Source organism: Mangifera indica, unplaced genomic scaffold (genome assembly GCF_011075055.1).
Source record: "Mangifera indica cultivar Alphonso unplaced genomic scaffold, CATAS_Mindica_2.1 Un_0101, whole genome shotgun sequence".
NCBI lineage: Eukaryota > Viridiplantae > Streptophyta > Magnoliopsida > Sapindales > Anacardiaceae > Mangifera > Mangifera indica.
Genome location: NW_025401193.1, coordinates 33,618 through 61,401, shown reverse-complemented (window position 1 = coordinate 61,401; position 27,784 = coordinate 33,618). Strand labels below are relative to the sequence as shown.

Sequence of the window (27,784 nt, the reverse complement as noted above, 5' to 3'; positions counted from 1 at the left end):
TGACAAATTACGTAATATAGACATTGAAAAAAAGAAAAACGAAACTCATAATGAAAATTATTGATTTCGACATAAAATGACTGAATATTTTGACTCAGAAATATGAAACATTTTTTATATTTCTTCATATTCGTGCGGTCTATTGGTACAAAGTAATAAGTATTTTTAGAGGAAATTCGAACCCACTTTAAATTTTGAGCCATAATCTTTTATAAATAAAAGAGTTCTGACGAATTATACGAGGTGACTTAAAAATGAAAAAAAAAAAGGAGAACTAAAAGATAATTTATGAAATGAAATTCGTTTAAATTTAAACTTACAGGCATTCATATGATCTTCAAGTGTTTATGTATGACATAATTTTTTACGAAATATATATTTCTTTAATACACAAATGGAGAATTTAATTATTCAATTTTTCTGATAAAACTCAAGAGCTCCACACTCATTTAAATCTAGAATCAATTTCATGCAACTTCACATATTTATAATAGGCCAAATCACTATGTCTCACCCAAAGTTTGATGTAAATCCAATTTTTTATCTGTTTATTATTAAAAATATGGATACTCATTCGTTTGTTAAATTTTGTTGTTATTGTAAAAAAGTAAAATTATCATTTATCAAAATATTTAAAACAGTTAAAAATTTATGAAATTTCATAATTTTCATTTTAAGTTAAAAATCTAACAAATTTCTCTCCACCTAAAGTTTGAAAAATCAATATTTCTCTCTAAAGTTTTTCAACCACCTATATTGATGGAGGGAGATTGCCATGGTGACATTCTCCCTCCCTCTTGGCTTCTCTCTCAGTCTCGTTCTATTTCCAGCCATCATCAGTCAATGAAGGCATTCCTTCATCTCCAGCTAGCCCACAACCTAGTTTTGTTTTAAGCCCAATCCATGAGAGTATGACTCGTTACCATTGTGAGTTGTACCAGACTCATGAATTGGGTGAGTCGTGCCACGAGATTGAAGAGTAAGCTCGCAAACTAATTTTACATGTCCTACTATTGTTAGAAACCATGCAAAAAGAAAAAAAAAATTAATTTAGAAATTAATTTTGTGGGTGTAGAACGACTTTTGCACCGCAAAGTTATTGGGCAAACCATTATGTAACATCGATATTCTTTTGCTATAAGTAAGAAATTATTAATAAAATTTTTGAAATACTATTCTTGATTTTTATAATTAAAAAATAATTTTTATTTAATTTTATATAATTATTAAAATTAAACAATTATGTTTTATTATTTAATTTTTAAAATTTAGTTTCTAAAATCAGTTAATTAAAAATTTAGTTTGATTGATTATTATTATCAGTTAAATTCAAAATTAATTAATTTATAAATTGATCTAGTTTTATTTATGATTTTATGATTTTTTTTCCAAATTAAAAATTCGATTCAATATGAAAAATTGTCCCATCTGTTCCATGAACCAGTTTTAAACACCGGTGAAAAAACTGTCAGCTGGCCATTCAGGCCATAGAGGTTCGGTTCAATGTTTATTCGCACCTCGGTACACATTGTAAACAGTGATGCTACTTTAAAAAGAGATCATCACAAAAACTTTGCATGCAATAACATCTTTGCATTGTAACGTTTGCACAGTGCTGCCCACTTGGGTTCTTCGGTTGCATTTCTTATCGAATTAAAAAACAAGGAGAAGAAGAAGAAGAGAAGAGGTTCAAGCTTGTTGTGAATGGATATGGGTGATATTTACAGAGCAGGAAGTAGTTTACGTGGAGGAGGAAGTAATTCGTTCTGGAGAAACGGCAACACCATGGACGTGTTTTCGAGGTCTTCAAGCGGAGAAGATGATGAAGAGGCCTTAAAGTGGGCTGCACTAGAGAAATTGCCCACTTTTGATCGTTTGAGAAAAGGTATACTGACAACTTCAGCAGGTCTTCCTAGTGAAATTGATATTCACAATCTTGGATTTCATGAAAAGCATCAGTTGATTGAAAGGCTGGTGAAAGTTGCTGAAACTGATAACGAGAAGTTCCTCCTGAAGCTCAAGAACCGCATAGATAGGTAAGAATTTTCTCTTTATTCATTAAATCTGCTTTTGATAAGTTAAAGTTTCATAAATGTGACAAAAACTCGAACCCATACCTTCTCTCTGAAAGTTCTAGTCTTTGCTGTCCTCTTTGTGATTTTTCCTTATAAAGAATTAAGTATTGATTTTGTTTGTTCCATTTAGAGTTGGAATTGAGCTTCCGAAAATTGAGGTTCGATTCGAGCATGTGAATGTGGAGGGAGAAACATACGTGGGAAGTAGAGCTTTGCCTTCATTCATTAACTTCTTTCATAACATAATTGAGGTAAAAGCTTAGAGATATATCATATGAATCATTAATATTACAGAATTATTTATCTATCTTTTTTCTAGTTAAGTTTTAACTAAAATTTCACTTTTTTTTATGAATTTGGTTTGAAGGATTTCTTGACTTCTGCAAATTTTCTTAAAAGCAGAAAGAAACATTTGCAAATTCTTAAGGATGTCAGTGGAATTATTAGGCCAGGAAGGTGAGTACTTAGAACCGAATTATGCAGATTTGGAATATTTGGGAATTCATTTCTCATTTTGTAAACTTTTTTGTTGCAGAATGACATTGCTTTTGGGCCCTCCAGCCTCTGGAAAGACAACCCTATTGTTAGCTTTGGCTGGGAAGCTTGACTCCAGTCTACAGGTGGTTAATTATAGTAATTAAATATTGCATTTTTTTAGCAGATGTTGATCATTTTGGTCAATATTTCTAACTTGAGGGGTGAAAGCTCTCTTGCAGTGTTCTGGGAAGGTGACATATAATGGCCATGAGATGCATGAGTTTGTCCCCCAGAGAACTGCTGCTTATATTGGTCAACATGATGTGCATATAGGAGAAATAACTGTGAGGGAAACATTGGCCTTCTCTGCCAGATGCCAGGGGGTCGGAACCCGTTATGGTTAGTTGATGGGTTAATTCTTCTTTCCTACTTTGATGGTTTCTAATTAGTTTTAGCTTAACTGATTACCACTTCTGTGACTATGAAGAGATGTTATCTGAGTTATCTAGAAGAGAAAATGCTGCAAATATTAAGCCTGACCCAGATATTGATGTCTTCATGAAGGTGAGAGAATCTGAAATTTGATTCACATAATATATATGGGTTTTTGGTTGGAAGTGATTCCTGATTCAGATGATGAAAATTGGGGATCAATTCAATCCTTCTATGTAGACTAATTACCTGAATAAGTCTTGATATTTTGTGCTTACTTAGTTGCACTCAAGGTGATTGAGTTTATAATTTTCTTGGTCAATTTTAATGTCACAGGCGGCAGCAACTGCTGGTGAAGAAGCTAGTGTGGTTACTGATTATATTCTAAAGGTAATTATCATAGTGGATCTTGATCACTCAAGAACAAGTGAATTTCACTAGTATAATTACTCTCCCTCCTAAATTTACAGATTTTAGGACTGGAAGTCTGTGCTGATACCTTGGTGGGTGATGAAATGGTTAGAGGCATCTCAGGAGGACAAAAGAAACGGGTTACAACAGGTAATCACTAAAATTTCTTAATTCATTTCAATTGAATACACACACAACAATTTTCTGTCCATTTCAATTAAAGCATATAAAAATTTTGGTTCTTGAATTGTAGGTGAAATGCTTGTTGGACCAGCGAATGCTCTGTTCATGGATGAGATATCTACTGGTTTGGACAGCTCGACAACTTTCCAAATTCTGAATTGTATAAGGCAAAACATTCACATCATGGATGGCACCGCTCTGATCTCTCTCCTCCAGCCAGCACCAGAGGCATACGATCTCTTTGATGACATTATCCTTCTATCTGAAGGTCAAATTGTCTACCAGGGTCCCCGTGAACAAGTTCTGGAGTTTTTTGAATCCATGGGGTTCAAATGTCCAGAAAGAAAAGGCGTGGCTGACTTCTTGCAAGAAGTATGCGCTAACGGAGGTCTTTTTAAGTTTTTTTATTTGTATACAACTGGACATGTAAAATGTCATATTGAATCTTCATTAATATTAAAATGTTTCAGGTGACATCAAGGAAAGATCAGCAGCAGTATTGGATAAGTAAAGATGAGCCTTACAGGTTTATAACAGTAAAGGAATTCTCTGATGCATTTCAATCATTCCCTGCGGGTCGGAAACTTGGTGATGAGCTTGCAACTCCATTTGATAAGAGGAATAGCCACCCTGCAGCTTTGACTACCAAAACATTTGGTGTCAACATGAAGGAATTGTTCAAAGCTTGCTTCTCCAGAGAATTTTTGTTGATGAAGAGGAACTCATTTGTTTACTACTTCAAGCTTGGCCAAGTGGGTACTGCCATTTAATTTTTTATTATAGCCTTTCATTAATTTGATAATAATTGATACTGATTTTTTTCCCTGCAACTAGCTTTCGGTAATGGCATGTGTTGCTATGACATTGTTCTTCCGAACCAAGATGCACAAAGATACAGATGTAGATGGAATAATTTACACAGGTTCCCTATTCTTCGTGGCTATGTCGATTATGTTTAATGGAATGTCAGAGATTTCCATGACTATAGTAAAGCTTCCTGTTTTTTACAAGCAAAGAGATCTCCGATTCTATCCGTCATGGGCGTATGCACTTCCAACATGGATCCTCAAGATACCAGTCGCATTTGTAGAGGCTGCTGTTTGGGTATTCATAACATATTATGTAATAGGATTTGAACCTAATGTTGGAAGGTAAGAAAATAAAGAAATAAAAAAATTTCACTTGGGAGGAAAAAATTGGCTCTACAAATTCAACGGTGTTAATTAAAAGGCGTTCTTCTTGTTGTAGGTTTGCAAAGCAATTCATCTTGCTTGTATTTCTCAACCAAATGGCTTCTGGATTGTTCCGACTCATTGCAGCAGCAGGCAGGACCATGGTCATTGCTAATACATATGGTTCATATGCCTTGCTGTTGCTTGTTACATTGGGTGGCTTTATTACTTCACGAAGTAAGAAAAGTACACCGATATACTTGAAAGATGCCAAATCTTTCTCAAATCTTAATGTGAAATTTCCTATTTTTTCCTTGTTTGATAACACAGAGGATGTCAAGGACTGGTGGATATGGGCATATTGGTGTTCACCTTTGATGTATACGCAAAACGCACTGGTTGTGAATGAGTTTCTTGGACATGGTTGGAAAAAGGTAATGCCAAGATTGACTTGTAAGCATTTGTGTGTTTGTCATTCGATAATCTTCTAATTCCTTAAATTTTTTTGTATACTGAAGATTTTGCCATTATATTCAACGGAACCAATTGGAGTTGCAGTTATGAAGTCTAGAGGGTTCTTCCCATATTCATATTGGTATTGGATAGGTGCAGGGGCTTTGGTTGGTTTTACACTGCTGTTCAATTTCGGCTACACTTTGGCGCTCACTTACCTCAACCGTGAGTATCTTTGCTATTTTCACTTTTCATTCCTTTTGAAAAGATAGACTGTGTTCTAATTTGTGCAAAATATTCACAGCACTTGGTAAGCGTCAGGCTGTTTTACCTGTGGAATCTAAAAGTAATGAACATGAAAACAGAAGTGGAGGAGCCATTCAGTTATCGAACCATGCAAGTAGTTCTAGTCATTGTTCTCACTCAGGTGATTAAGTTCATTAGTAATGTTGCTTTAAGTTTACTAATCGTATTTCTTACTTGGACTTACATATTTATCACAGAGACAACTGTACAGCCAAGTCATCAAAAGAAAAAAGGAATGGTTCTTCCATTTCAACCGCATTCCATAACATTCGATGAAATCTCATACTCGGTTGACATGCCAAAAGTAATCTTATGTTATTCAAATTTTCCATGTATCCATATGTAATGACGATGTATGGTTACAATAAAATTTAGTCCGGACTTCATGTCTATTTATTTTAGTTAAACCATGCAGGAAATGAAACTTCAAGGTGTTGTTGAAGACAAATTGCTGCTTCTGAATGGTTTGAGTGGTGCTTTCAGACCTGGTGTTCTAACAGCTTTGATGGGTGTCAGCGGTGCTGGCAAAACCACACTGATGGATGTATTGGCTGGTAGGAAAACTGGCGGATACATTGAGGGAACCATCACAATTTCTGGGTACCCAAAGAAGCAAGCGACATTTGCTCGTATTTCAGGATACTGTGAGCAAAATGATATCCACTCTCCTTATGTAACAGTATATGAATCTTTGGTCTACTCAGCCTGGCTCCGATTACCCCCTGAAGTTGACTCTGAAACTAGAAAGGTGGGTAAGGAGAACCTCTATGTTTCAGGTGTATTTTCATTTTTTCTCATTCTTCCACTTAAGTTCAAACAAATTAAGTCCGATAGAAGTGGCTAAAACTTGTATATATTGTATAAATTTACATTTACCTGTGGTTTGCAGATGTTCATTGAGGAAGTCATGGAGCTTGTGGAATTAAATACATTGAGACAAGGACTAGTTGGTTTGCCTGGTATCAACGGTCTGTCAACTGAGCAGCGCAAGAGGCTTACCATAGCAGTTGAGCTTGTGGCAAACCCTTCAATCATATTTATGGATGAACCAACTTCAGGTCTAGACGCACGAGCTGCTGCCATTGTTATGAGAACAGTCAGGAACACAGTGGACACAGGAAGAACGGTGGTGTGCACCATTCATCAGCCAAGCATTGACATATTCGAAGCCTTTGATGAGGTGAGAAATCTCAATATTGGAGGCTCAGATTTTGTTTCTGCAAGCATGATACTATTTTAAACACTGCACTGCAGCTATTTCTACTGAAGCGGGGAGGACAAGCCATATATGCTGGGCCATTGGGTCGCCACTCTAGTCTTCTTATAAAGTATTTCGAGGTTTGAACATTAACAAATTACGGAGAATGAAATTTAACTTCAGAATACATTATGAAACTTGCTAAGGCAAGTGCATTCCTATTCTGTAGGGAATTCAAGGAGTTCCTAAGATTAAAGATGGTTACAATCCAGCTACTTGGATGCTAGAAGTCACCACTGAATCACAAGAAATAGCTTTGGGGGTTGATTTTGCTGAAATTTTCAAGAACTCAGAACTATATCAGTAAGTTCATGATAATTAACCACTATACATCACCATTCTCCCAAAACATATACTGTTTTTATACTGTTATTGGCTCAAATTCATAGCTGATTTTTTTGTCATTGTGTTCCAGGAGAAACAAATCACTCATTAGGGATTTAAGCAGGCCTGCTCCAGATTCAAAGGACCTCTATTTCCCTACTCGATACTCCCAATCTTTTGTCACCCAATGTTTGGCTTGCTTATGGAAACAACGTTGGTCATACTGGCGGAATACATCTTACACTGCCGTCAGATTTCTGTTCACCTTCTTCATAGCTTTGACATTTGGGACAATGTTTTGGGACATGGGCACCAAAACGTGAGTTACAAGTTACCATTAGAATATCAACACATTACATTCAAACACAATTCTGAGATACATGGTTTCCTCTGCCTCTTAATCTAAACATTTTAAATGATATCTAGGAGCAAACGACAAGATCTGTTTAATGCAATGGGTTCCATCTATGCGGCTGTTCTCTTCCTTGGTGTACAAAATGCCACAGCCGTGCAGCCAATAGTGTCAGTTGAAAGGACAGTATTTTACAGAGAAAAAGCAGCTGGAATGTATTCAGCAATGTCTTATGCCTTTGCACAAGTATTTTTCCCATGTTACATCCTTGATTATTTATATATAATAATCTTTGTCAATTTCACATTGGAATTAACATTTTTGTTGTCTCTTCATCCCAGGTTGTGGTTGAGATTCCGTATTTATTGGCTCAATCTTTAGCCTATGGCATTATAGTCTATGCAATGATCCAATTTGACTGGGATGCAGGCAAATTCTTTTGGTATTTTTTCCACGTGTTCATATGTTTAATGTACTTCACCTTCTATGGCATGATGGCTATAGCCATGACGCCAAACCAGCACATCGGTGCTGTGTTCGCCTACTCCCTTTACTCTATATGGAACCTCTTTTCTGGATTTATAGTCCCAAGAACAGTAAGCCAGATTCCCGCCTTCATTCAAATGTAACATTCTTAAATGCATACAATATTACATATCTAATGATCAATTAACTGTGTTTCATTTCTGAAATTGTGTAATCACAGAGAATTCCAATATGGTGGAGATGGTACTTCTGGGGGTGCCCAATTTCTTGGACGATATACGGGTTCGTTGCATCACAATTTGGAGATATAGAGGATAAACTTGACACCGGTGAAACAGTGAAGCAATTTTTGGATGATTTTTTTGGTTATAAGCATGATTTTCTGGGAGTTGTTGCAGTTGTTGTTATTGTCTTCACTGTGCTTTTTGCATTTGTCTTTGCTCTAGGAGTTAAGATATTAAACTTCCAGAAGAGATAGATATTTTGTCTTGTTATCCTCTCCAGGGTGCTCTTTGCATTAATCTTTGCTCTAGGGATTATGATATTAAATTTCCAGAAGAGATTAAAAAAAATCTGTCCAGAAAGGTGAATGGCTGCTCAGCGAAGGTTGCTGCAGTGTATCAGGCTGTCCCACCTTAGGAAAATCGGCATAATGCTGCATGGATAATCAACAATACCTTTTCTGCTTAGGGACTCTGAAAGTTTTCCAGTGGACAACTCTACATGGTTGGTTCCCTTGGACTAGTTGATGCAAAAGGGATTTGCTGTGATACTTGAATCTGTTTGTAGGTTCCTATGTCGATTTCCTTTAAGAGACGAGGCACAATCGGTGGCAGTTTTTCCAGTAGTAAGAGTAGTGCATTCTCTCTTCTCTGGATTTTTAACACTCTAATTTCAATCTCTTGTTTTTTCAGTCAGTTATCTTACATTTGCAATCACTCGTATTTTTTAGTCAGTTGTTTTACTGAAGCATAATTTAGATCTGTTCCATGGCATTATTTCAATTAACTCTAAGAGTCTCTCATTAAAATGAAGAAATTATGACAAAATACTTGTGCATTTTGAAATACACCAAAGCCCATCACATGAATGAATTGGAATAAATGTATATCCTTTGTGAATACAGCAATTCTTGTTCATAAATTATAATATGTTTTCAGAATGAAAGTGATTTGGAATTCATGGCTTTAGGTGAGATAAAAAAAAAAAAATCACCTTCAGAAAAATTGAAGGACTTCGATAATAAATTTGGCCAAGTATTTAATGATTAGATTCATCGAATTGAGAATATGTTAATACTTGTATAAATTTGGCAATGTTTTCCATGTATGAGATTGTTGTTTGAAGGAGTGAAGGTATACACTTTGTTGCATCATGCATAATCTTAAATTTATCGATTATGATAATGCCATGGAGTTTGTAGTTACATCTCTTGGAAAGTTTCTAAACCTACATGGGATTTGACATCAGACATCTTGCACCTATACACAGCAACAGAATGACTTGGCAGAAAGGAGGAATAGACAAATACTGGAAGTGGTTCGTGCCTCTCTCTTTGGCATGAACATGCCTAGTATCTATCGGGAGAAGCTGTTAAATCTGTTGTATATCTATTCAATCGGTCACCCTCCCGAGTGATAGATTTTCAAATCCCTCAACAAAAAATGCAGTCCTTACTTTCAATTCCCCATCTCCTGAATCTTGAACCTAGAGTCTTCGATTGTACAATATATGTTCACATTTGCAAGGCTCTGCGAACTAAACTTGATCCATGTGTAAAACGATATGTCTTTGTTGGCTATTTAGATTTTCAGGAAGGATATAGGTGTTATGATCCTCAAACCCAAAAATTACATGTGACATTAGATGCCTCTGTTCGTGAATCAGAACTATATTATTTAGAGAAAGTTTCAACACCTTCCCTTTAGAGGGAGAATTCTGGTGAAGGGAAGTGTAACATCCCTGGTCCAATAACCCGACCCACTGTCAAGATATTGTTCACTTTGGACACACAGTCTATCATGGGTTTGCTTCTAGGCTTTGCAACCCAAAACACGTCTTAACAGTTAAGGAGCTCACAGGCTATTTAACCAATCAAATTCTCCCACCACTAACCAATGTGGGATACATAGACAGACCCAGCATCTCTCCCGTGCTTTGTCGATGTGGGATTCGCCTAAGGGTATCACATACACCCCCCCTTACGGGACTCAGCGTCCTCGCTGAGGTTTGCCCCACCATCGTTCAAGAGGACACATGGAGCTGCTCTGATACCATTTGTAACATCCCTGGTCCAATAACCTGACCCACTGTCAAGATATTGTCCACTTTGGACACACAGTCCATCATGGGTTTGCTTCTGAGCTTTGCAACCCAAAACGTGTCTTAACAGTTAAGGAGCTCACAGGCTATTTAACCAATTAAATTCTCCCACCACTAACCAATGTGGGATACATAGACAGACCTAGCATCTCTCTCATGCTTTGTCGATGTGGGATTCACCTAAGGATATCATAGGAAGATGTTACAAGAGGGTAATAGAGGAGATGAGTTTTTTTGAACTAGATGAAGTGAATGAAAAGCTTGGGAGAAGTGGTCAACAAAATTTTGATAGCATTCATGAGGAGTTAGTTCATTTTGAGAATTGAGTCAGAGTCACCAATGAATATAGAGTTGCCTATGTTAACACCATCAACTGAAGAATCAATTCAGAATGCTGATCCTTAGGTAATCTTGAATAATGTTGATCCTCAAGTAATCTTGAATCCCACGTCTGATAAGTCCCTCGTTCCTCTTGAAAATTTAGCTCCAAGATATCCACAAAGATCAAATAAGGGTATCCCAAAGAAACAATATAAACCTGACCCTAAAGTCAATGTTAAATATCCAATCAATAATTATGTCTCTACTCATAGATTGTCTGAATCGTATGCACTAATGATTAATCAATTGTCCAATTAATGTGTCTATTCCTAGTGGTGTGCAGAATGCTTTGGCAGATCCAAAATGGACTAAGGCAATGAACGAAGAAATGGAGGCCTTGCAAAAGAACTCTACATGAGAACTTGTTTCTTTACCTGAATGAAATAAAACAATCAAATGTAGATGGGTGTTCATTGTAAAGCATATGGAAGCATTGATATACATAAAGCGAGGTTGGTTGTAAAAAGGTACACACAAAGGTATTGGGTGGATTACCAAGAGACTTTTGCACCGGTAGAGTAGCTTAACATAATTCATATTCTCATATATGTAACAACAAATTGAGAGTTGCCTCTACAACAAGTTGATGTTAAGAACACTTTTCTCAATGGGGGGTTAGAGGAGAAAGTGTACATGGAGCTACCATCGAATGTGAAATGCAGTTCTTTGAATAGAAACAAAATTTGTAAATTGAAGAAATCGTTGTATAGGCTTAAACAGTCACCTAGAGCCCGCTTTGGGAGGTTCTCTTTTGCAATAAAAGCATTTGGTTATAAGCAGAGTAGTTCAAATCATACTTTGTTCATAAAACACAAAGGGAAGGTGACAACTTTAATTGTGTATGTTGATGATATAGTCTTGAGAAGAGATGATCTAGAGGAAATGAAGTTGTTACAGGAATATTTAGTTACTGAGTTCGAAATGAAGAATTTAGGACAACTTAAATATTTCTTAGGAATTGAAATAGCAAGATCAGATTGAGGGATATTTCTTTCACAATGAAAATATGTGTTAGATCTTTTAACTGAAATTGAAATGCTTGCTTGTAAACTTGCAGTAATGCCCATAGAATCGCAAACTTGAAAATTTTCCAAATCAAGTTCCGACGGACAAAGTTCACTATCAACAGTTGGTTGGAAGGTTAATTTATTTATCATGTACAAGGCCAGATATAACCTATGTTGTAAGCATCGTAAGTCAATTCATGCATGCACCAAGTGAAAAACAATGGATGTTGTATATTGAATCCTAAGATACTTGAAAGTAGGGCTGGATACGAGTTGAGCCAAGCCCAAATAGGGCCCAACTCATTTTCAACTCTTTTTCAGTGAACCCAAGCTCGGGATCAGGCTCGGCTCGTCGAGCTCGCTAAACACATGTTCGTATTCGGCTCGTTTCATAATTTTAGTGTTTGGGCTCGGGTTCACTTTGGGCTCGCATTTTAGGGTTGGTAGCTCAGTTTTAGGCTTGTTTTTCAAGAAATAAATGGTGTTGTTTGTTCTAAGTTAAATATTTTTTCATTTGAGTGAGCGACTCTTGAGCCGAGCTCAGCTCGCTTAACTGGTGTTTGGATTCGGGCTCATATTCATTTTTTTACTTAAAATTCATACTCACGTTGATACTCGGGCTCGTTCGAGCAAAACTCATTTCGAGCCCGAACAAACTCACTTCAAATCCAACTATTCTTGAAAGGTGCTCCTGGAAAAGGTTTATTATTCTTAAAGAATGGTGTCTCTAACATTGAAGAATGGTTTCTCATGTCACGTCTTATAACATCTCTTAATATGAATGAGTGAACCAAAATTGTGTTGAATCTCATGTCTCTAAAATATATAAAATATCCAAAACAAGTTTTCTCAAAAATTTTCCACTACCTCCTGGTTAATATAGACGCAATCAGGGCTATTGGTTTTCATTTTACTCGAACTGTTATCTCTGTCGGCAAGTGTAGAGTCTCATCGGGCCATCTCAATTCCCCTTTTTGGTTCTCACGTTTTCTTTTTTTTCTAGTCTTTTTGTCAAACAATAAAAAAAAAAACTATTATCACAACAATTTTCATAATAATATCACAATAATTCAAAAGAAAAGATTGGAAATTTGAAATCTGCACATAAAAAAATTTTAGTGTGAAATGTACATATCCTCTAAATATGTAAAATTTATTAATTATCGAAATAATTCAAAAAAATTGACTAGAAATTTGAAAATTATACGTCGAAAAACCTTAATATGAAATGTACATATTCCCTAAATATGTAAAATTTATCAAGTATCACAATAATTTGGAAAAAAAAAGATTGAAAATTTGAAAATTACACTTTGAAAATCCCTACGATAGAAAAGGTTTTATTTGCCTCCTTAATCCTAACAAATTTCAATTTGCACCCTCTAAACCATAATAATTTTAATTTGCCCCCCTAAACCTCATAATTCAATATGCCCCCTAACCCTAAAAATTTTAATTTGCCACCCCTAAACCTATAAAATTACAATATGCCTGCCTAAACATAAAAAATTACAATTTGCCCCTTATCACAAGTTATCACAAGATGATATTGTTTAAAAAAACAACAATTCTCCCCCACCCTCAATAGCGAAATATCACAAGGAATCACTATTTAACAAATCACATTTCCTTCCTATCATGAGTTATCATAAGGGTATATACTATCTAAAAAATCCTTTTCTCCTCTTTATCGTGAAATGCCCAACAACCTCGTCATGGATTTATCCAACTCACAATATGCGAGGTGGATAAATTCATCGCAAGACAACCTCACCAACACACAAGGTCAAATTTTCTGACCCAAATTGCATTTTCCGACTCTCATTTCAACATCAAACAAATTTATGTCTATTCTAACATAAAACCCCTGAAGAAATTAATTCAAAACACATAAGAATTGACTCAAAAAATTCATTGTTCATATCAAAAACCCTAACTCTAAAATGTGAAAAATCTTCATCCAATCAATAAATTATCAACATCAAAATGGTTGAAAGTTGATGAAGAATGATATACTAACCTTGATGCTCATTTCAGTTGCCAAAAACCTAGAAAAACTTGCCAAAAAAATCATGCTTTGTGACAAAGAAAATACAACACATGTATCTCGAGATTCAAAACGAAATGCAACAATGCTTTCATTTTGAATCTCGCGTGCTTTTAAGTAAATATATATGAGGGTAGTTCAGTCATTTTGTGTTATTGGGACATTTTTGCTTAATTTTGTACATGTTAGGACATTTAATTTAATATCTCATTATATTTGACCTCTAAACTCAAATTTCATGCTCTTCCCAGAATCCAAATCACATGAAATCTCTAGCTTACATAAGAACCCACCATTGTTGAAACTTAAAATATAATTAATGTAACATTATAAGAAAATATGGCAGAATCAAATTGAGTTGCATTTTAATATTTATGATTCATCTAAGTTTCAAAAGTATAGCTTTTGTTTTAAAATATGAATCACTATTTTATGGCGGACGAGCTAACATTGTTTTTGAACAAGGTTTTCCATGTTTTAATCAAAACCAATTATTTCACACAAAACAAATGAGTTATGCTCCCAATGACTATTCTTTTCCAACTGTTGATGGTTTTTTAATTCCTTTTTTTGACTCATCCCCGTCCTCCGGTCTGTCTGTATCCATTAACTGTTGATGGTTTTTGTATATTTTTTTTGTGACTCTTCCCCTTCAATTGTTGAGTCTAATAATGTCTGCATTCGGATCTCAGCATGACATTCTAGAACCTGATCTCGACGACTACTTGGAAATTTCAACATTTAAAACGGGGCTTCCAGTGTGGACATTTTCATCAATCCTTTCAAGTCCTCGTCAAAGGAAGAGTTCAATTGGTGCATCCATCGATTCTAGATTATGTTGAAATTCTGAGTAGTACTATTTATATCCAATTTAGATACACAAATAAATATATACTTATTTATGTTATCATATGATTAAGTGTTACTTTATTTTTAATTCAAACAGTAATATTATATGTATCAACTTTAAATATATAATTGTATATATACTTCCATGCATTATCACATAATTCGGTATCATTTTGTCTTTAATTTAAAATCATCTAATTATGTAATAACACATATAAGTTTATACATATTTTTGTATTCAAAGTAGGGTATATATACTTTTATTGTAATTCAAAATAATTCAATCATATGATAAATACATATGAAATATGTATTTATTTGTGTATCTAACATATTTCATTAATCTTTTTTTAGTTTCTCGTCCAAGAAAGAGAGGTAGTAAAATCTCTAATACAATGAATAAGTTTTTTTTTTTTTAATAATAATTATAAGATCAATTACTGAACACAAAATTTTATTTGTTAATACTGATTAATTCAACTCTGATAAACAATCTAATTCGAGAAGGGTTCTTGTCAGGAAAAAAAAAAAAAAAGCATGTTCTATTTATTTGATAACATTTGAGTTTATAAGGTCACCATCTTAGTCCAACAGAATAAGAAAAAATCAGTATATACAGAATGAAAAATTATCTTTATATATTTTTACTGCAGTAATTAGGTAAAAACAAGGATGATTTGTTTTAGATTTGATTAAACCAAACATGGAGGTTAAAATGTCGTTTTATTCAATTAAATAAGTGATTAAGATGCATTATTGCACCAAATGACATCTTTTTCTTTACAAAAGCCTCCATCGGAATGGAATCAATGCTTTTGTTAAGAAACACTTGATTTGGATATTAATTTATCATTATGATTTCTACAAAGTATGAAACAATAATGTAGTTTTGGATTCTTACTTTATCATATTGTATTCGGGAAAATGACTCTAACAACTTTATAATAATTTATTATTTTTTATAATCTTTAGTAAAATTGTATTTTAGGTAAGTTTATGCACCGCATCTATGTGGGGACATTATAAATATGATAAAGATGTGATATAAATAGTGCAAACTTTTGGTTTTATTTGCAAAAATACTAAAATCATGGGAGAACAACTATTTTCCGTCCGAACAATATCAAAATGATAAATTCTTATCTTTGAAGTCGGAAAATAATATTTTTTTCACATTCCGTTAAAATACAGACACGTATTATTTTTAATAATTGAAGGATATATACATCAATTAGTAAAATATATAAATATTATTGGATTAACATACCTTTAGCTCTTCACTACAAACAAATTATTTCTTCCACTAACTTCTATTATTTAGACTTTTATATTCAATTGGAAAAAAAATAAAACTTTAACCTTAACTCCAACCAATCTCAAATCTAAAATCTCGCCTATTATAATTGAAATTAAAATTAGAATCACATCATATTTGCACCAGTATGGTGTGATTTCGTCAAAATTGCAATATATAGGTGTGATTCCAATTTGATTTGTAATATATTAGTACAATTTCGATTGAATCACACTATTCATGTGTGAGTTTGACTAGAGCCATACCATTTTGATATTGTACTTCCAATTGGGATAACAGTAATCCAATGCAATTTCAATTGTCGTTGGCGAATGTTTTAGGTTATAAAATAATTTTTTTTTAATAAAATAGGGATAAAAATATATTTAATATATATTGAAATTTATGAGGGGTGTTTTTGTCTTTTTAATGTGTTTATCCTAAAATTTAAGTAATTTCACTAACATTGTTTGACAACATGTGGGGAAAATGTCATTTCAACGTCAAGCGTGAAAACTTGGTAATTTAATGTAGTATGGGTGAAAAATAGTTTTCTCTCCTAAAATTAGTAATAAAATTTTGTTACCTTTAACAGTAAATATTTACGAGAGTGTGTGTGGATCGAACATAAAAGGGTTTTTTCAAGATGGTTTGCTCTACTCTCTGTAGTTATTTATTGGTAACTTTAAGAATTTGTTCTGAAAAAATATAAATAGTGTTTACGAAAGTGATTATCTTCTGGAAGACCCTACTTTGATGAGATGCCTAGAAAATAGGTTGGATTTTACCGAGAGCGTAGAGAATTTGAAATATAAACAAATTACAAAATAAAAACAGTCAGCTGGCCAATCAGGCCATGGAGATTCGGTTCTTTATATTACCGCGCCCGTTGTTTATTCACATCTCAGTTCACATTTTGAACGGTGATGCTACTTTATAAAGAGATCGTCACAAAAACCTTGCATGCAATAAGATTTTTGCATTGTGATGTTTTGCAAAGAGCAACCCACTTCGGTTCTTCGGTTGATTTTCTTATTGGATTAAAAAGAAGGAGAAGAAGAAGAGACGAGGTTCAAAATTGTTGAGGGCTGAGAGGTTCAACAATGGACATGGGGGATATTTACAGAGCGGGAAGTAGTTTACGTGGAGGAGGAAGTAATTCGTTCTGGAGAAACGGCAACACCCTGGACGTGTTTTCGAGGTCTTCAAGGGGAGAAGATGATGAAGAGGCCTTAAAGTGGGCTGCACTAGAGAAATTGCCAACTTTTGATCGTTTGAGAAAAGGCATACTGACAACTCCAGGAGTTGGTCCTAGTGAAGTCGATATTCACAATCTTGGATTTCGTGAAAAGCAGCAGTTGATTGAAAGGTTGGTGAAAGTTGCTGAAACTGATAACGAGAAGTTCCTCCTGAAGCTTAAGGACCGCATCGATAGGCAAGAATTTTCTCCTTGTTCATTAAATCTTTGTGATTTTTCTTTATAAAGAATTTAGTATTGATTTTCTTTGTTCTATTCAGAGTTGGAATTGAGCTTCCGAAAATTGAGGTTCGATTTGAGCATGTGAACGTGGAGGGAGAAACATATGTGGGAAGTAGAGCTTTGCCTTCATTCATTAACTTCTTTTACAACGTAATTGAGGTAAAAGGCTAGAGATATTATATGAATCATTAATATTATAGAATTATTTATCTATCTTTTTTCTAGTTAAGTTTTCACTGAAATTTCACTTTCTTTGTGAATTGGTTTGAAGGATTTCTTGACTTCAGCAAATATTCTTAAAAGCAGAAAGAAACATTTGCAAATTCTTAAGGATGTCAGTGGAATTATTAGGCCAGGAAGGTGAGTACACAGAGCAGAATTATACTATTTTGGAATATTTGCGAACCCATTTCTCATTTTGTAAACTTCTTTGTTGCAGAATGACATTGCTTTTGGGCCCTCCAGCCTCCGGAAAGACAACCCTACTGTTAGCTTTGGCTGGGAAGCTTGATTCCAGTCTACAGGTGAATTTTTATGGTAATCAAAGATTTTTTTTCATATGTTGACTATATGGTTAATATTTCTAATTTGAGAAGTGAATTGTCCCCTGAAGAGTTCTGGTAGAGTGACATATAATGGGCACGAGATGGATGAGTTTGTCCCCCAGAGAACTGCTGCTTATATTGGTCAACATGATGTGCATATCGGAGAAATGACTGTGAGGGAAACCTTGGCCTTCTCTGCAAGATTCCAGGGGGTCGGAACCCGTTACGGTTAGTTGATGGATTAATTTCTTCTTTCCAACTTTGATGGTTTTTAATTAGTTTTAGCATAACTGATTACTGCTTCTGTGAATATGAAAGATATGTTGTCCGAGTTGTCCAGAAGAGAAAAAGCAGCAAATATTAAGCCTGACCCTGATATTGATGTCTTCATGAAGGTGAGAGAATCTGAAATTTGTTTCAGATAATATATGTGGGTTTTTGGTTCGAAGTTATTCCTGATTCAGGTGTTCATTAAAATTGGGGATCAATTCAATCCTTCTATGTAGACTAATTACCTGAATAAGTCTTGATATTTTGTGCTTAGTTAGTTGCACTCAAGGTGATTGAGTAAATATTTTTCTTGGTCAATTTTAATGTCACAGGCTGCAGTAACTCCTGGCGAAGAAGCTAGTGTGGTTACTGATTATATTCTAAAGGTAATTACAATTTGGATTATGATCACTCAAGAACAAGTGAATTTCACTAGTATAATTGCTTTCCCTCTTAAATTTACAGATTTTAGGACTGGAAGTCTGTGCTGATACCTTGGTGGGTGATGAAATGGTTAGAGGCATCTCAGGAGGACAAAAGAAACGGGTTACAACTGGTGATCCCTACAATTTCTTAATTCATTTAAATTGAATACACACATAACAATTTTCTGTCCATTTCAATTAAAGCATATAAAAATTTTTGGTTCTTTAATGGTAGGTGAAATGCTTGTCGGACCAGCTAATGCTCTGTTCATGGATGAGATATCTACTGGTTTGGACAGTTCAACAACTTTCCAAATTGTGAATTGTATAAGGCAAATCATTCACATCATTGATGGAACAGCTTTGATCTCTCTCCTCCAGCCAGCACCAGAGACATATGATCTCTTCGATGACATTATCGTTCTATCTGAAGGTCAAATTGTCTACCAGGGTCCTCGTGAACATGTTCTGGAGTTTTTCGAATCCATAGGGTTCAAATGTCCAGAAAGGAAAGGCGTAGCTGACTTCTTACAAGAAGTATGTGCTAACGGGGGTCTTTTTAAGTGTTTGTTTCCTTTATTTATATACAACTGGACATGTAAAGTGTCATATTGGATCTTCATTAATATTAAAGGATTTCAGGTGACATCAAGGAAAGATCAGCAGCAGTATTGGACAAGTAAAGATGAGCCTTACAGGTTTATAACAGTAAAGGAATTCTCTGATGCATTTCAATCATTCCATGTGGGTCGGAAACTTGGTGATGACCTTGGAACTCCATTTGATAAGAGGAAGAGCCACCCTGCAGCTTTGACTACCAAAGCATATGGTGTCAACAAGATGGAATTGTTTAAAGCTTGCTTCTCTAGAGAATTTTTGCTGATGAAGAGGAACTCATTTGTTTACTACTTCAAGCTTGGTCAAGTGGGCATTACTATTTGATTTTTTATTGTAGTCTTTCATTTATGTGATAAAAATTAATACTGATTTTTTTCCCTGCAACTAGCTTTCGGTAATGGCATGTGTTGCTATGACATTGTTCTTCCGAACCAAGATGCACAGAGATACAGATGTAGATGGAATAATTTACACTGGTGCCCTTTTCTTCGCGGCTATGATGATTATGTTTAATGGAATGTCAGAGATTTCCATGACTATAGTAAAGCTTCCTGTTTTTTACAAGCAAAGAGATCTCCGATTCTATCCTTCATGGGCGTATGCACTTCCAACATGGATTCTCAAGATACCAGTCGCATTTGTAGAGGCGGCTGTTTGGGCATTCATAACCTATTATGTAATAGGATTTGAACCCAATGTTGGAAGGTAACAAAATAAAGAAATTAAAAAATTTGGCTTGGAAGAAAAAATTGGGCCCTACACATTTGCTCTATAAATTCAACTGTTTTAAGGTGTTCTACTTGTTGCAGGTTTGCAAAGCAATTCATCTTGCTTGTATTTCTAAACCAAATGGCTTCTGGATTGTTCCGACTCATTGCAGCAGCAGGCAGGACCATGGTCATTGCTAATACATACGGTTCATATTCATTGCTGTTGCTTGTTGCATTGGGTGGCTTCATTATTTCACGAAGTAAGAGAAGAACACATATATATTTGAAAGATGCCAAATCTTTCTCGAATCTTTATGTAAAATTTCCCTTTTTTCTGTTTTCTTGTTTGATAAAACAGAGGATGTTAAGGACTGGTGGATATGGGCTTATTGGTGTTCGCCTTTGATGTATGCGCAAAACGCACTGGTCGTGAATGAGTTTCTTGGACATGGCTGGAAAAAGGTAATGTCAAGAATGACCTGTGGGCGTTTCAGCATTTGTCATCTGATAATCTTATGATTCCTGAAATTTTTTTGTATTCTGAAGATTGTGCCAACATATTCAACGGAGCCACTTGGAGTTGCAGTTATGAAGTCTCGAGGGTTCTTCCCATATTCATATTGGTATTGGATAGGAGCAGGGGCTTTGCTTGGTTTTACGCTGCTGTTCAATTTCGGCTACACTTTGGCTCTCACTTTTCTCAACCGTGAGTATCTTTGCTATTTTCACTTTGATTCCTTTTGAAAAGATAGAGACAGTGTTCTAATTTGGGCAAAATATGCACAGCATTCGGTAAGCCTCAGGCTGTTTTGCCAGTGGAATCTGAAAGTAATGAACATGATAACAGAAGTGGAGGAGCCATTCAGTTAACGACCAATGCAAGTAGCTTTAGTCATAGCCCTCACTCAGGTGATTAATTTCATTTGTAATGTTGCTGTTATTTAGTACATAAATCATTTTTCTTACTTAGATTTTAATTATAATTATGTATCAATCACAGAGACAACTGAACAGTCAGATCATCAGAAGAAAAAAGGAATGGTTCTTCCATTTCAACCGCATTCCATAACATTTGATGAAATCTCATACTCGGTTGACATGCCGAAGGTAATCTTTAGTTTTTCAAATTTTCCATATATCCAAATGTTGAGATGGTATATGGTTGCAATACAATTTAGTCCAGACTAGATGGCTATTGATTTTAATGAAACTATGCAGGAAATGACATTTCAAGGGCTTGTAGAAGACAAATTACTGCTTCTGAATGGTTTGAGTGGTGCTTTCAGACCTGGTGTTCTAACAGCTTTGATGGGTGTTAGTGGTGCTGGTAAAACCACTCTGATGGATGTATTGGCTGGTAGGAAAACTGGCGGATACATTGAGGGGACAATCACAATTTCTGGGTACCCAAAGAAGCAAGAGACATTTGCTCGTATTTCAGGATACTGTGAGCAAAATGATATCCACTCTCCTTATGTAACAGTTCATGAATCTTTGGTCTACTCAGCCTGGCTCCGATTGCCCCCTGAAGTCGACTCCGAAACTAGAAAGGTGGGTAAGGAAAACCTCAGTGTTTCAGGTGCATTTCATTTTTTCTCTTTGTTCTAGTTAAGTTCAAACAAACTGAGTCTGATTGAAGCAGTTAATGTTGTATACATTGTATAAATTTACGTTTACCTGTGGTTTGCAGATGTTCATTGAGGAAGTCATGGAGCTTGTGGAATTAAATACATTGAGACAAGGACTAGTTGGTTTGCCTGGTATCAACGGTCTGTCAACTGAGCAGCGCAAGAGGCTTACCATAGCAGTTGAGCTTGTGGCAAACCCTTCAATCATATTTATGGATGAACCAACTTCAGGTCTAGACGCACGAGCTGCTGCCATTGTTATGAGAACAGTCAGGAACACAGTGGACACAGGAAGAACGGTGGTGTGCACCATTCATCAGCCAAGCATTGACATATTCGAAGCCTTTGATGAGGTGAGAAATCTCAATATAGGAGGCTCAGATTTTGTTTCTGCAAGCATGATACTAATTTAAACACTGCACTGCAGCTATTTCTACTGAAGCGGGGAGGACAAGCCATATATGCTGGGCCGTTGGGTCGCCACTCTAGTCTTCTTATAAAGTATTTCGAGGTTTGAACATTAACAAATTACAGAGAATGAAATTTAACTTCAGAATACATTATGAAACTTAAGGCAAGTGCATTCCTATTCTGTAGGGAATTCAAGGAGTTCCTAAGATTAAAGATGGTCACAATCCAGCTGCTTGGATGCTAGAAGTCACCACTGAATCACAAGAAATAGCTTTGGGGGTTGATTTTGCTGAAATTTTCAAAATCTCAGAACTATATCAGTAAGTTCATGTTAATAAACCACCATACATCACCATTCTCCCAAAACATAACTGTTTTCTACTGTTATTGGCTTAATTTCATAGCTGATTTTTTTGTCATTGTGTTTCAGGAGAAACAAATCACTCATTAGGGATTTAAGCAGGCCTGCTCCAGGTTCAAAGGACCTGTATTTCCCTACTCGATACTCCCAATCTTTTTTCACCCAATGTTTGGCTTGCTTATGGAAACAACGTTGGTCATACTGGCGGAACACATCTTACACTGCCGTCCGATTTCTATTCACTTTCTTCATAGCTTTGACATTTGGGACAATGTTTTGGGACATGGGCACCAAAACGTGAGTTACAAGTTGCCACTAGAATATCAACACATTACATTCAAACACAATTTTGAGAAATATGGTTTCCTCTGCCTTTTAATCTAAACATTTTAAATGATATCTAGGAGCAAACGACAAGATCTGTTTAATGCAATGGGTTCCATCTATGCGGCTGTTCTCTTCCTTGGTGTACAAAATGCCACAGCTGTGCAGCCAATAGTGTCTGTTGAAAGGACAGTATTTTACAGAGAAAAAGCAGCTGGAATGTATTCGGCAATGTCTTATGCCTTTGCACAAGTAAGTATTTTTCCCATGTTACATCCTTGATATTTACATATAGAACTCTTTGTCAATTTCACATTGGAGTTTAAAATTTTTTTTGTCTCTTCATCCAGGTTGTGGTTGAGATTCCTTATATATTTGCTCAGTGTGTAGTCTATGGCATTATAGTCTATGCAATGATCCAATTTGACTGGGATGCAGGCAAATTCTTTTGGTATTTTTTCCACATGTTCCTTTGTTTAATGTACTTCACCTTCTATGGCATGATGGCTGTCGCCATGACACCAAACCAGCACATCGCTGCTGTGGTCGCCTTCTCCCTTTACTCAATATGGAGCCTCTTTTCCGGATTTATCGTGCCAAGAACTGTAAGCCAAATTCCTGCCTTCATTCAAATGTTACATTCTTAAACTCATACAATATTGCATATCTAATGATCAATTAATTGAGTTTTATTTTGGAAATTGTGTGATCACAGAGAATTCCAGTATGGTGGAGGTGGTACTTCTGGGGGTGCCCAATTTCTTGGACGTTATACGGTTTGGTTGCATCACAGTTTGGAGATATAGAGGATAAACTTGACACCGGTGAAACAGTGAAGCAATTTTTGGATGATTATTTTGGTTATAAGCATGATTTTCTGGGAGTTGTTGTTGTTGGTGTTATCGTCTTCACTGTGCTTTTTGCATTTGCCTTTGCTCTAGGAATTAAGATGTTAAATTTCCAGAAGAGATAGATATTCTGCCTTATTATCCTCTTCAGTGTGCTCTATGCATTAATCATTGCTCAAGAGATTATGATATTAAATTTCCAGAAGAGATTAAAAAATTTGTCCAGAAAGGTGAATGCCTGCTCATCAACGGTTGCTGCAGTGTATCGAGCTGTCCAGCCTTTGGAAAATCGACATAATGCTGCATGGATAAGCAACAAGACCTTTTCTGCTGAGGAACTTTGGAAGTGTTCCAGTGGACAAACTCTACATGGTTGGTTGCCTTGGACTAGTTGATGCAGATGGGACTAGCTGTGATACTTGAATCTGTTTGTATGTTCCTATGTCGTTTTCCATTAGGAGACAAAGCATAATCACTGGCAGTTTTTCTAGCAATAAGAGCAGCGCATTCTCTCTTCTCCAGATTTTAACACTCTAATCTCAATCTCTTGTATTTTTAGTCAGTTGTTTTACATCAAGCATAATTTGGATTCTGTTCCATTCATGTCCCCTTTCATTCTAGGCCTCTTAAGCTCTCAGCTACAAACTTGCTCCTTGTAATGGCATCATTTCCATTAACTCTAAGACTCCTTCAAAAAGTGTTCAGAAATTTTGAAGGACTTGGATAGTAAATTTGGCAAAGTGTTTGATTATTAGATTCATCAAATTGAGAATATGTTTGTATTTGTATAAATTTGGCTGTCTTTTCCATGTGTGAGATTGTTGTCTCAAGGAGTGAAGGTATAAACTTAGTTGTATCATGCATAATTTAAATTTATCGGCTTTGATATGAGCAAACGCAGTGAAAAAATTATTATCCTCTGCTAAACTCTATATATTGAACTTCAAATTAGAAAATGAATACGTCATACGTTTATCAATAAAATTATACGCACTCATTTTAAATACACAAATAAGTATATATTTTATATATGTCATTATACAATTAGATGATTTTAAATTAATGATACAGTGATACTTAACCACAGATGATATATAAAAGTATATACCAATTTATATATTTAAAGTAAATATACATAATATTACTCTAAGTTTATTGTATAAATCTTAGAAAATGAATGAGTTAAGATTAGATGGAGCCAATTTGAACAATGAATATGTTAAGATCTTAGAAAATTAAATTATGAGTTATATAAAATATTCATTACATAAAAATACTGAGACATTTGTCTAACCCGTGAGAGATAGGATGATGACTAAAATTGGGTCAAAAATAAATTTAGGGAGGAGGTGATTTTTTTTTTAACAAAGATCTATTTGTGTTGATTAAACGGATAAATTCAGAATCAATAATTAAATTCATAATTATTATATTAAATAAGTTAAAATTTTACAAATAAGAGTAAATTTTTCAATGATAAAATTATAACAAAAGAGTAGGAAAATGAACAGCCTATTTTATATATACAATCATCATCTTTATCTATCTCAATTAACAATTTGTTAATAAAGAAACATGCCCAGTTGACTAGTTCTTACATTTCGAACACTTTTTGGGTGGTCTTAAAAAACGAAGAGTTAAGTTAAGGTCATTAATTATTCGTCTTCCTTTGTTTAATATCAGAAATCAACACTTTAGGTAATCTGTATTTTAAGATTCTCATAAGCCTCAAGCATCTGATTGCAAAGAAAGGATTTGAAAATTGCCCCTTTAATTGTAAGTGTAAAATAGACTTTTTTTTTTATAATTATAATTTCATCTATACATGGAGGGGTTTTTACATTTAGATAAGTGAAGGGAGGCCCTTGTGTCTATTTCTCACTTAGAGGCTGATTGGTTGGAGGAAAATGAAAAATTATTTTCATAATCTATCTTTTAATACTTAGATTATTTTGTTTTGTTTGTTAGTAATACGATAATATTCTATTATCAATAATAATGTAGCAAGAAATATAAAAAATAATCTGATTACAGATTGAATTTATTATAATTCTATCATTATTTATTATTTTTTAAAGAAAAAAATACCTTTTGAATTAATATAATAAATAATATGAAAAATACTTTAAAATAATTATATCCAATAACATTTAATAAAAATAAATTTTGGTATTATTTTATTATATTTAACTAAAGATAATAATTATTTATACGTATCAATATTTATCAAATATAGAAATAATTTATATAAGTAATTTTCTAGGTAATCAATATTGCTGATAATATTTCATTTATAGTAATAAAATGTTACTTAAACTAAACACACTTTTACAGTTAGAGTTTTCAGCTCTTTTTCAATTTTATCAAACTTCTTCGATCTGAATTTTAAGTTAAATTTACATGTTATTTATGTATCATATTACCATAATTTAATCCTCAAACATACTCTAATTTTTGTTATACATAAGAGGATTAGTATGTTGAATATCACGTTAATACAATCATTTTGAGGTTTCAAGGAATGCAGCATGACCAAAAGGAATCCACTCTTTGAGCGAGTGCCAGCTCTTAAAAAAGAAAAACTAAGAAGAAAATTGGAGTAGAGAAAGGAATTGAAACATAGAGAAAAGAGAGAATATAGAGAGCAAGAGTATTCTGTATTCTTCTTACATGTCAAACAAAATACGAAAACAAGTTATATATAACTCTACTAACATGATAACCCACCGTAACAACTAAAGATGATAATTTCAAACAAAATGAGATAAAACTCATAAATTATATTTACTCTCATCCCTAACGAAATAAATATTTTTTATCTAACAAAATCATTGAGCCACATAGGTCGTTTTCCGGTTTTCTTTGAGCCACAGTTTGTCTATACTTCTTGAGTCTTTTCATGAACCTCAACTTTTGTCCATTCTCTACATTCTGTTGCTTTCCATCAACGTCCTCCAAGAGTATAAGCTTGATTGTGTCACACTTCCACTATAGGGATTTTAAAGCAATTTGCTTTTCTATAGTGATATATTTATGATTTTTTTTTTTTTTTTGTGATCATGATGAAGTTGGTTAGTCAAAAGAAGAATATTACGTAAGAAATTTTTACATGATTAATTTTGAAAAATTCTTCAAGAGATGTGATCATGTTGACCCATCACCTTTCTATTTTCTAGTTCACAAATTTTTTACCCATTTAGATTAATACCTTTTTAAACCCCTAAAAGAAACAACAAAGGGTGATCAATTGTACGGTACCATTATTCTGATGATCCTTCTATTCTATAACATGAACTATCTTAATTTATTCTAAATCCTACCTTGAATAAAATCATATTATATTTCCCATCATTCTCATTCTCATTACAACCAAATAAAATTATATTCATATACCTTTTTTAACTCCATTGATTGATAAGTAAACCTAACTGGGGTTCTATTCACCGCAAGCAATCAGGTATCGTAGATGTTGTGAATAAAATTACGTTATCAAAGTGATTTGATATGTTATTTGAAAGTTTATGTCAATCATTACACTATTGATATTTCTAAATAAATTTTGGCTAAGGTACAATATGTACACCAAAATTACCATTTCTAAGTCTTTATATGATCTTCAATTTATATAACAAGTGATAAAATTATATGTGTGTTTATATATTGAATATAATAAAGTTCTAATCCAATAAATCTAAATAAATTTTGTTTTTCAAAATAGTAACAAATGATAGTCATCCTAAAGGTATAAGATGGAATTGAAATGTAATGTCATGGCTCTTCCCACTATTTCTATATAAAAAGTCTTATATTTGGATTGATCTATACTGACTGGTGTCATATAATAATTAATAGTCTTTGTAATGTGATTTATCTGAAAAGGAATATCACCACACATCTTCGAAGAATTATGGGATAATAGTTTGTACAATAATAAAATTATATATACATATTTTTTATATATAATTTAGGTATACAGGTAATATATTAAATAATTTAAATTAAAAATAAATTAATATTTAATTATATAATAATATATATAGATAATATTGATTTATATTCATACGATAGTGAAAGCACGTGAAATGAAATAGTCTATGTTGGGTCCAGCAATTTTAGTTTATTTAACCTTTTTTTTTGGGAAACGGATCAATTGGTGAGTGCCATTCATACGATCATATCATGAAGAAATGAAATGCGATTATATCTCATTTTTCTATATTAATTATTATAAGAGTGAACTCTAAAAATATTTTTAAAATTATTTGACAATATTATAATCAATCAAAATAAACTAGCCTTTAGTAGCCATGAGACCCTTCAAAGCTCACAAAAATA

At 34.1% G+C, this 27,784-nt stretch overlaps 2 protein-coding genes across 4 annotated transcripts; both read left to right on the top strand.

The window, feature by feature from the left end:
* Positions 1–1,496: 1,496 nt before the first annotated feature.
* LOC123207762 (pleiotropic drug resistance protein 1-like) lies at positions 1,497–8,861 on the top strand. 2 transcript variants are annotated; one of them, XM_044625222.1, is made up of 24 exons: positions 1,497–2,036; positions 2,206–2,326; positions 2,443–2,531; positions 2,611–2,695; positions 2,792–2,951; positions 3,040–3,116; positions 3,321–3,374; positions 3,455–3,545; positions 3,649–3,950; positions 4,049–4,330; positions 4,413–4,729; positions 4,827–4,987; positions 5,081–5,184; positions 5,269–5,428; positions 5,508–5,630; positions 5,707–5,813; positions 5,925–6,257; positions 6,399–6,689; positions 6,764–6,847; positions 6,937–7,070; positions 7,183–7,410; positions 7,518–7,689; positions 7,785–8,039; positions 8,150–8,861. In XM_044625222.1, exons 1-24 carry the CDS (start codon positions 1,705–1,707, stop codon positions 8,405–8,407), a joined length of 4,320 nt encoding a protein of 1,439 aa, XP_044481157.1. In that variant the 5' UTR covers positions 1,497–1,704; the 3' UTR covers positions 8,408–8,861. The 2 variants fall into 2 exon arrangements, with proteins under 2 accessions (XP_044481157.1, XP_044481158.1); XM_044625223.1 differs by lacking the exon at positions 1,497–2,036 and having other exon boundaries at positions 2,280–2,326; positions 2,478–2,531.
* A 7,804-nt stretch (positions 8,862–16,665) lies between these two features.
* LOC123207760 (pleiotropic drug resistance protein 1-like) lies at positions 16,666–24,258 on the top strand. 2 transcript variants are annotated; one of them, XM_044625220.1, is made up of 24 exons: positions 16,667–17,264; positions 17,348–17,468; positions 17,581–17,669; positions 17,749–17,833; positions 17,923–18,082; positions 18,173–18,249; positions 18,457–18,510; positions 18,590–18,680; positions 18,785–19,086; positions 19,192–19,473; positions 19,556–19,872; positions 19,977–20,137; positions 20,236–20,339; positions 20,424–20,583; positions 20,664–20,786; positions 20,878–20,984; positions 21,096–21,428; positions 21,568–21,858; positions 21,933–22,016; positions 22,103–22,236; positions 22,347–22,574; positions 22,682–22,853; positions 22,952–23,206; positions 23,317–24,258. In XM_044625220.1, exons 1-24 carry the CDS (start codon positions 16,933–16,935, stop codon positions 23,572–23,574), a joined length of 4,320 nt encoding a protein of 1,439 aa, XP_044481155.1. In that variant the 5' UTR covers positions 16,667–16,932; the 3' UTR covers positions 23,575–24,258. The 2 variants fall into 2 exon arrangements, with proteins under 2 accessions (XP_044481156.1, XP_044481155.1); XM_044625221.1 differs by having other exon boundaries at positions 16,666–17,264; positions 18,785–19,473.
* The last annotated feature ends 3,526 nt before the right edge of the window (positions 24,259–27,784 follow it).

Excerpts from the sequence above, each read along its gene's own strand:
- LOC123207762 (XM_044625222.1), top strand. The coding sequence starts at position 1,705 with ATGGATATGGGTGATATTTACAGAGCAGGAAGTAGTTTACGTGGAGGA. Across the intron at positions 3,951-4,048 it reads TGGCTGACTTCTTGCAAGAA|GTGACATCAAGGAAAGATCA; the intron begins GTATGCGCTAAC and ends AAAATGTTTCAG. Across the intron at positions 7,411-7,517 it reads TGGGACATGGGCACCAAAAC|GAGCAAACGACAAGATCTGT; the intron begins GTGAGTTACAAG and ends AATGATATCTAG.
- LOC123207760 (XM_044625221.1), top strand. The coding sequence starts at position 16,933 with ATGGACATGGGGGATATTTACAGAGCGGGAAGTAGTTTACGTGGAGGA. Across the intron at positions 18,083-18,172 it reads GGGGGTCGGAACCCGTTACG|ATATGTTGTCCGAGTTGTCC; the intron begins GTTAGTTGATGG and ends TGAATATGAAAG. Across the intron at positions 18,681-18,784 it reads AAAGAAACGGGTTACAACTG|GTGAAATGCTTGTCGGACCA; the intron begins GTGATCCCTACA and ends CTTTAATGGTAG.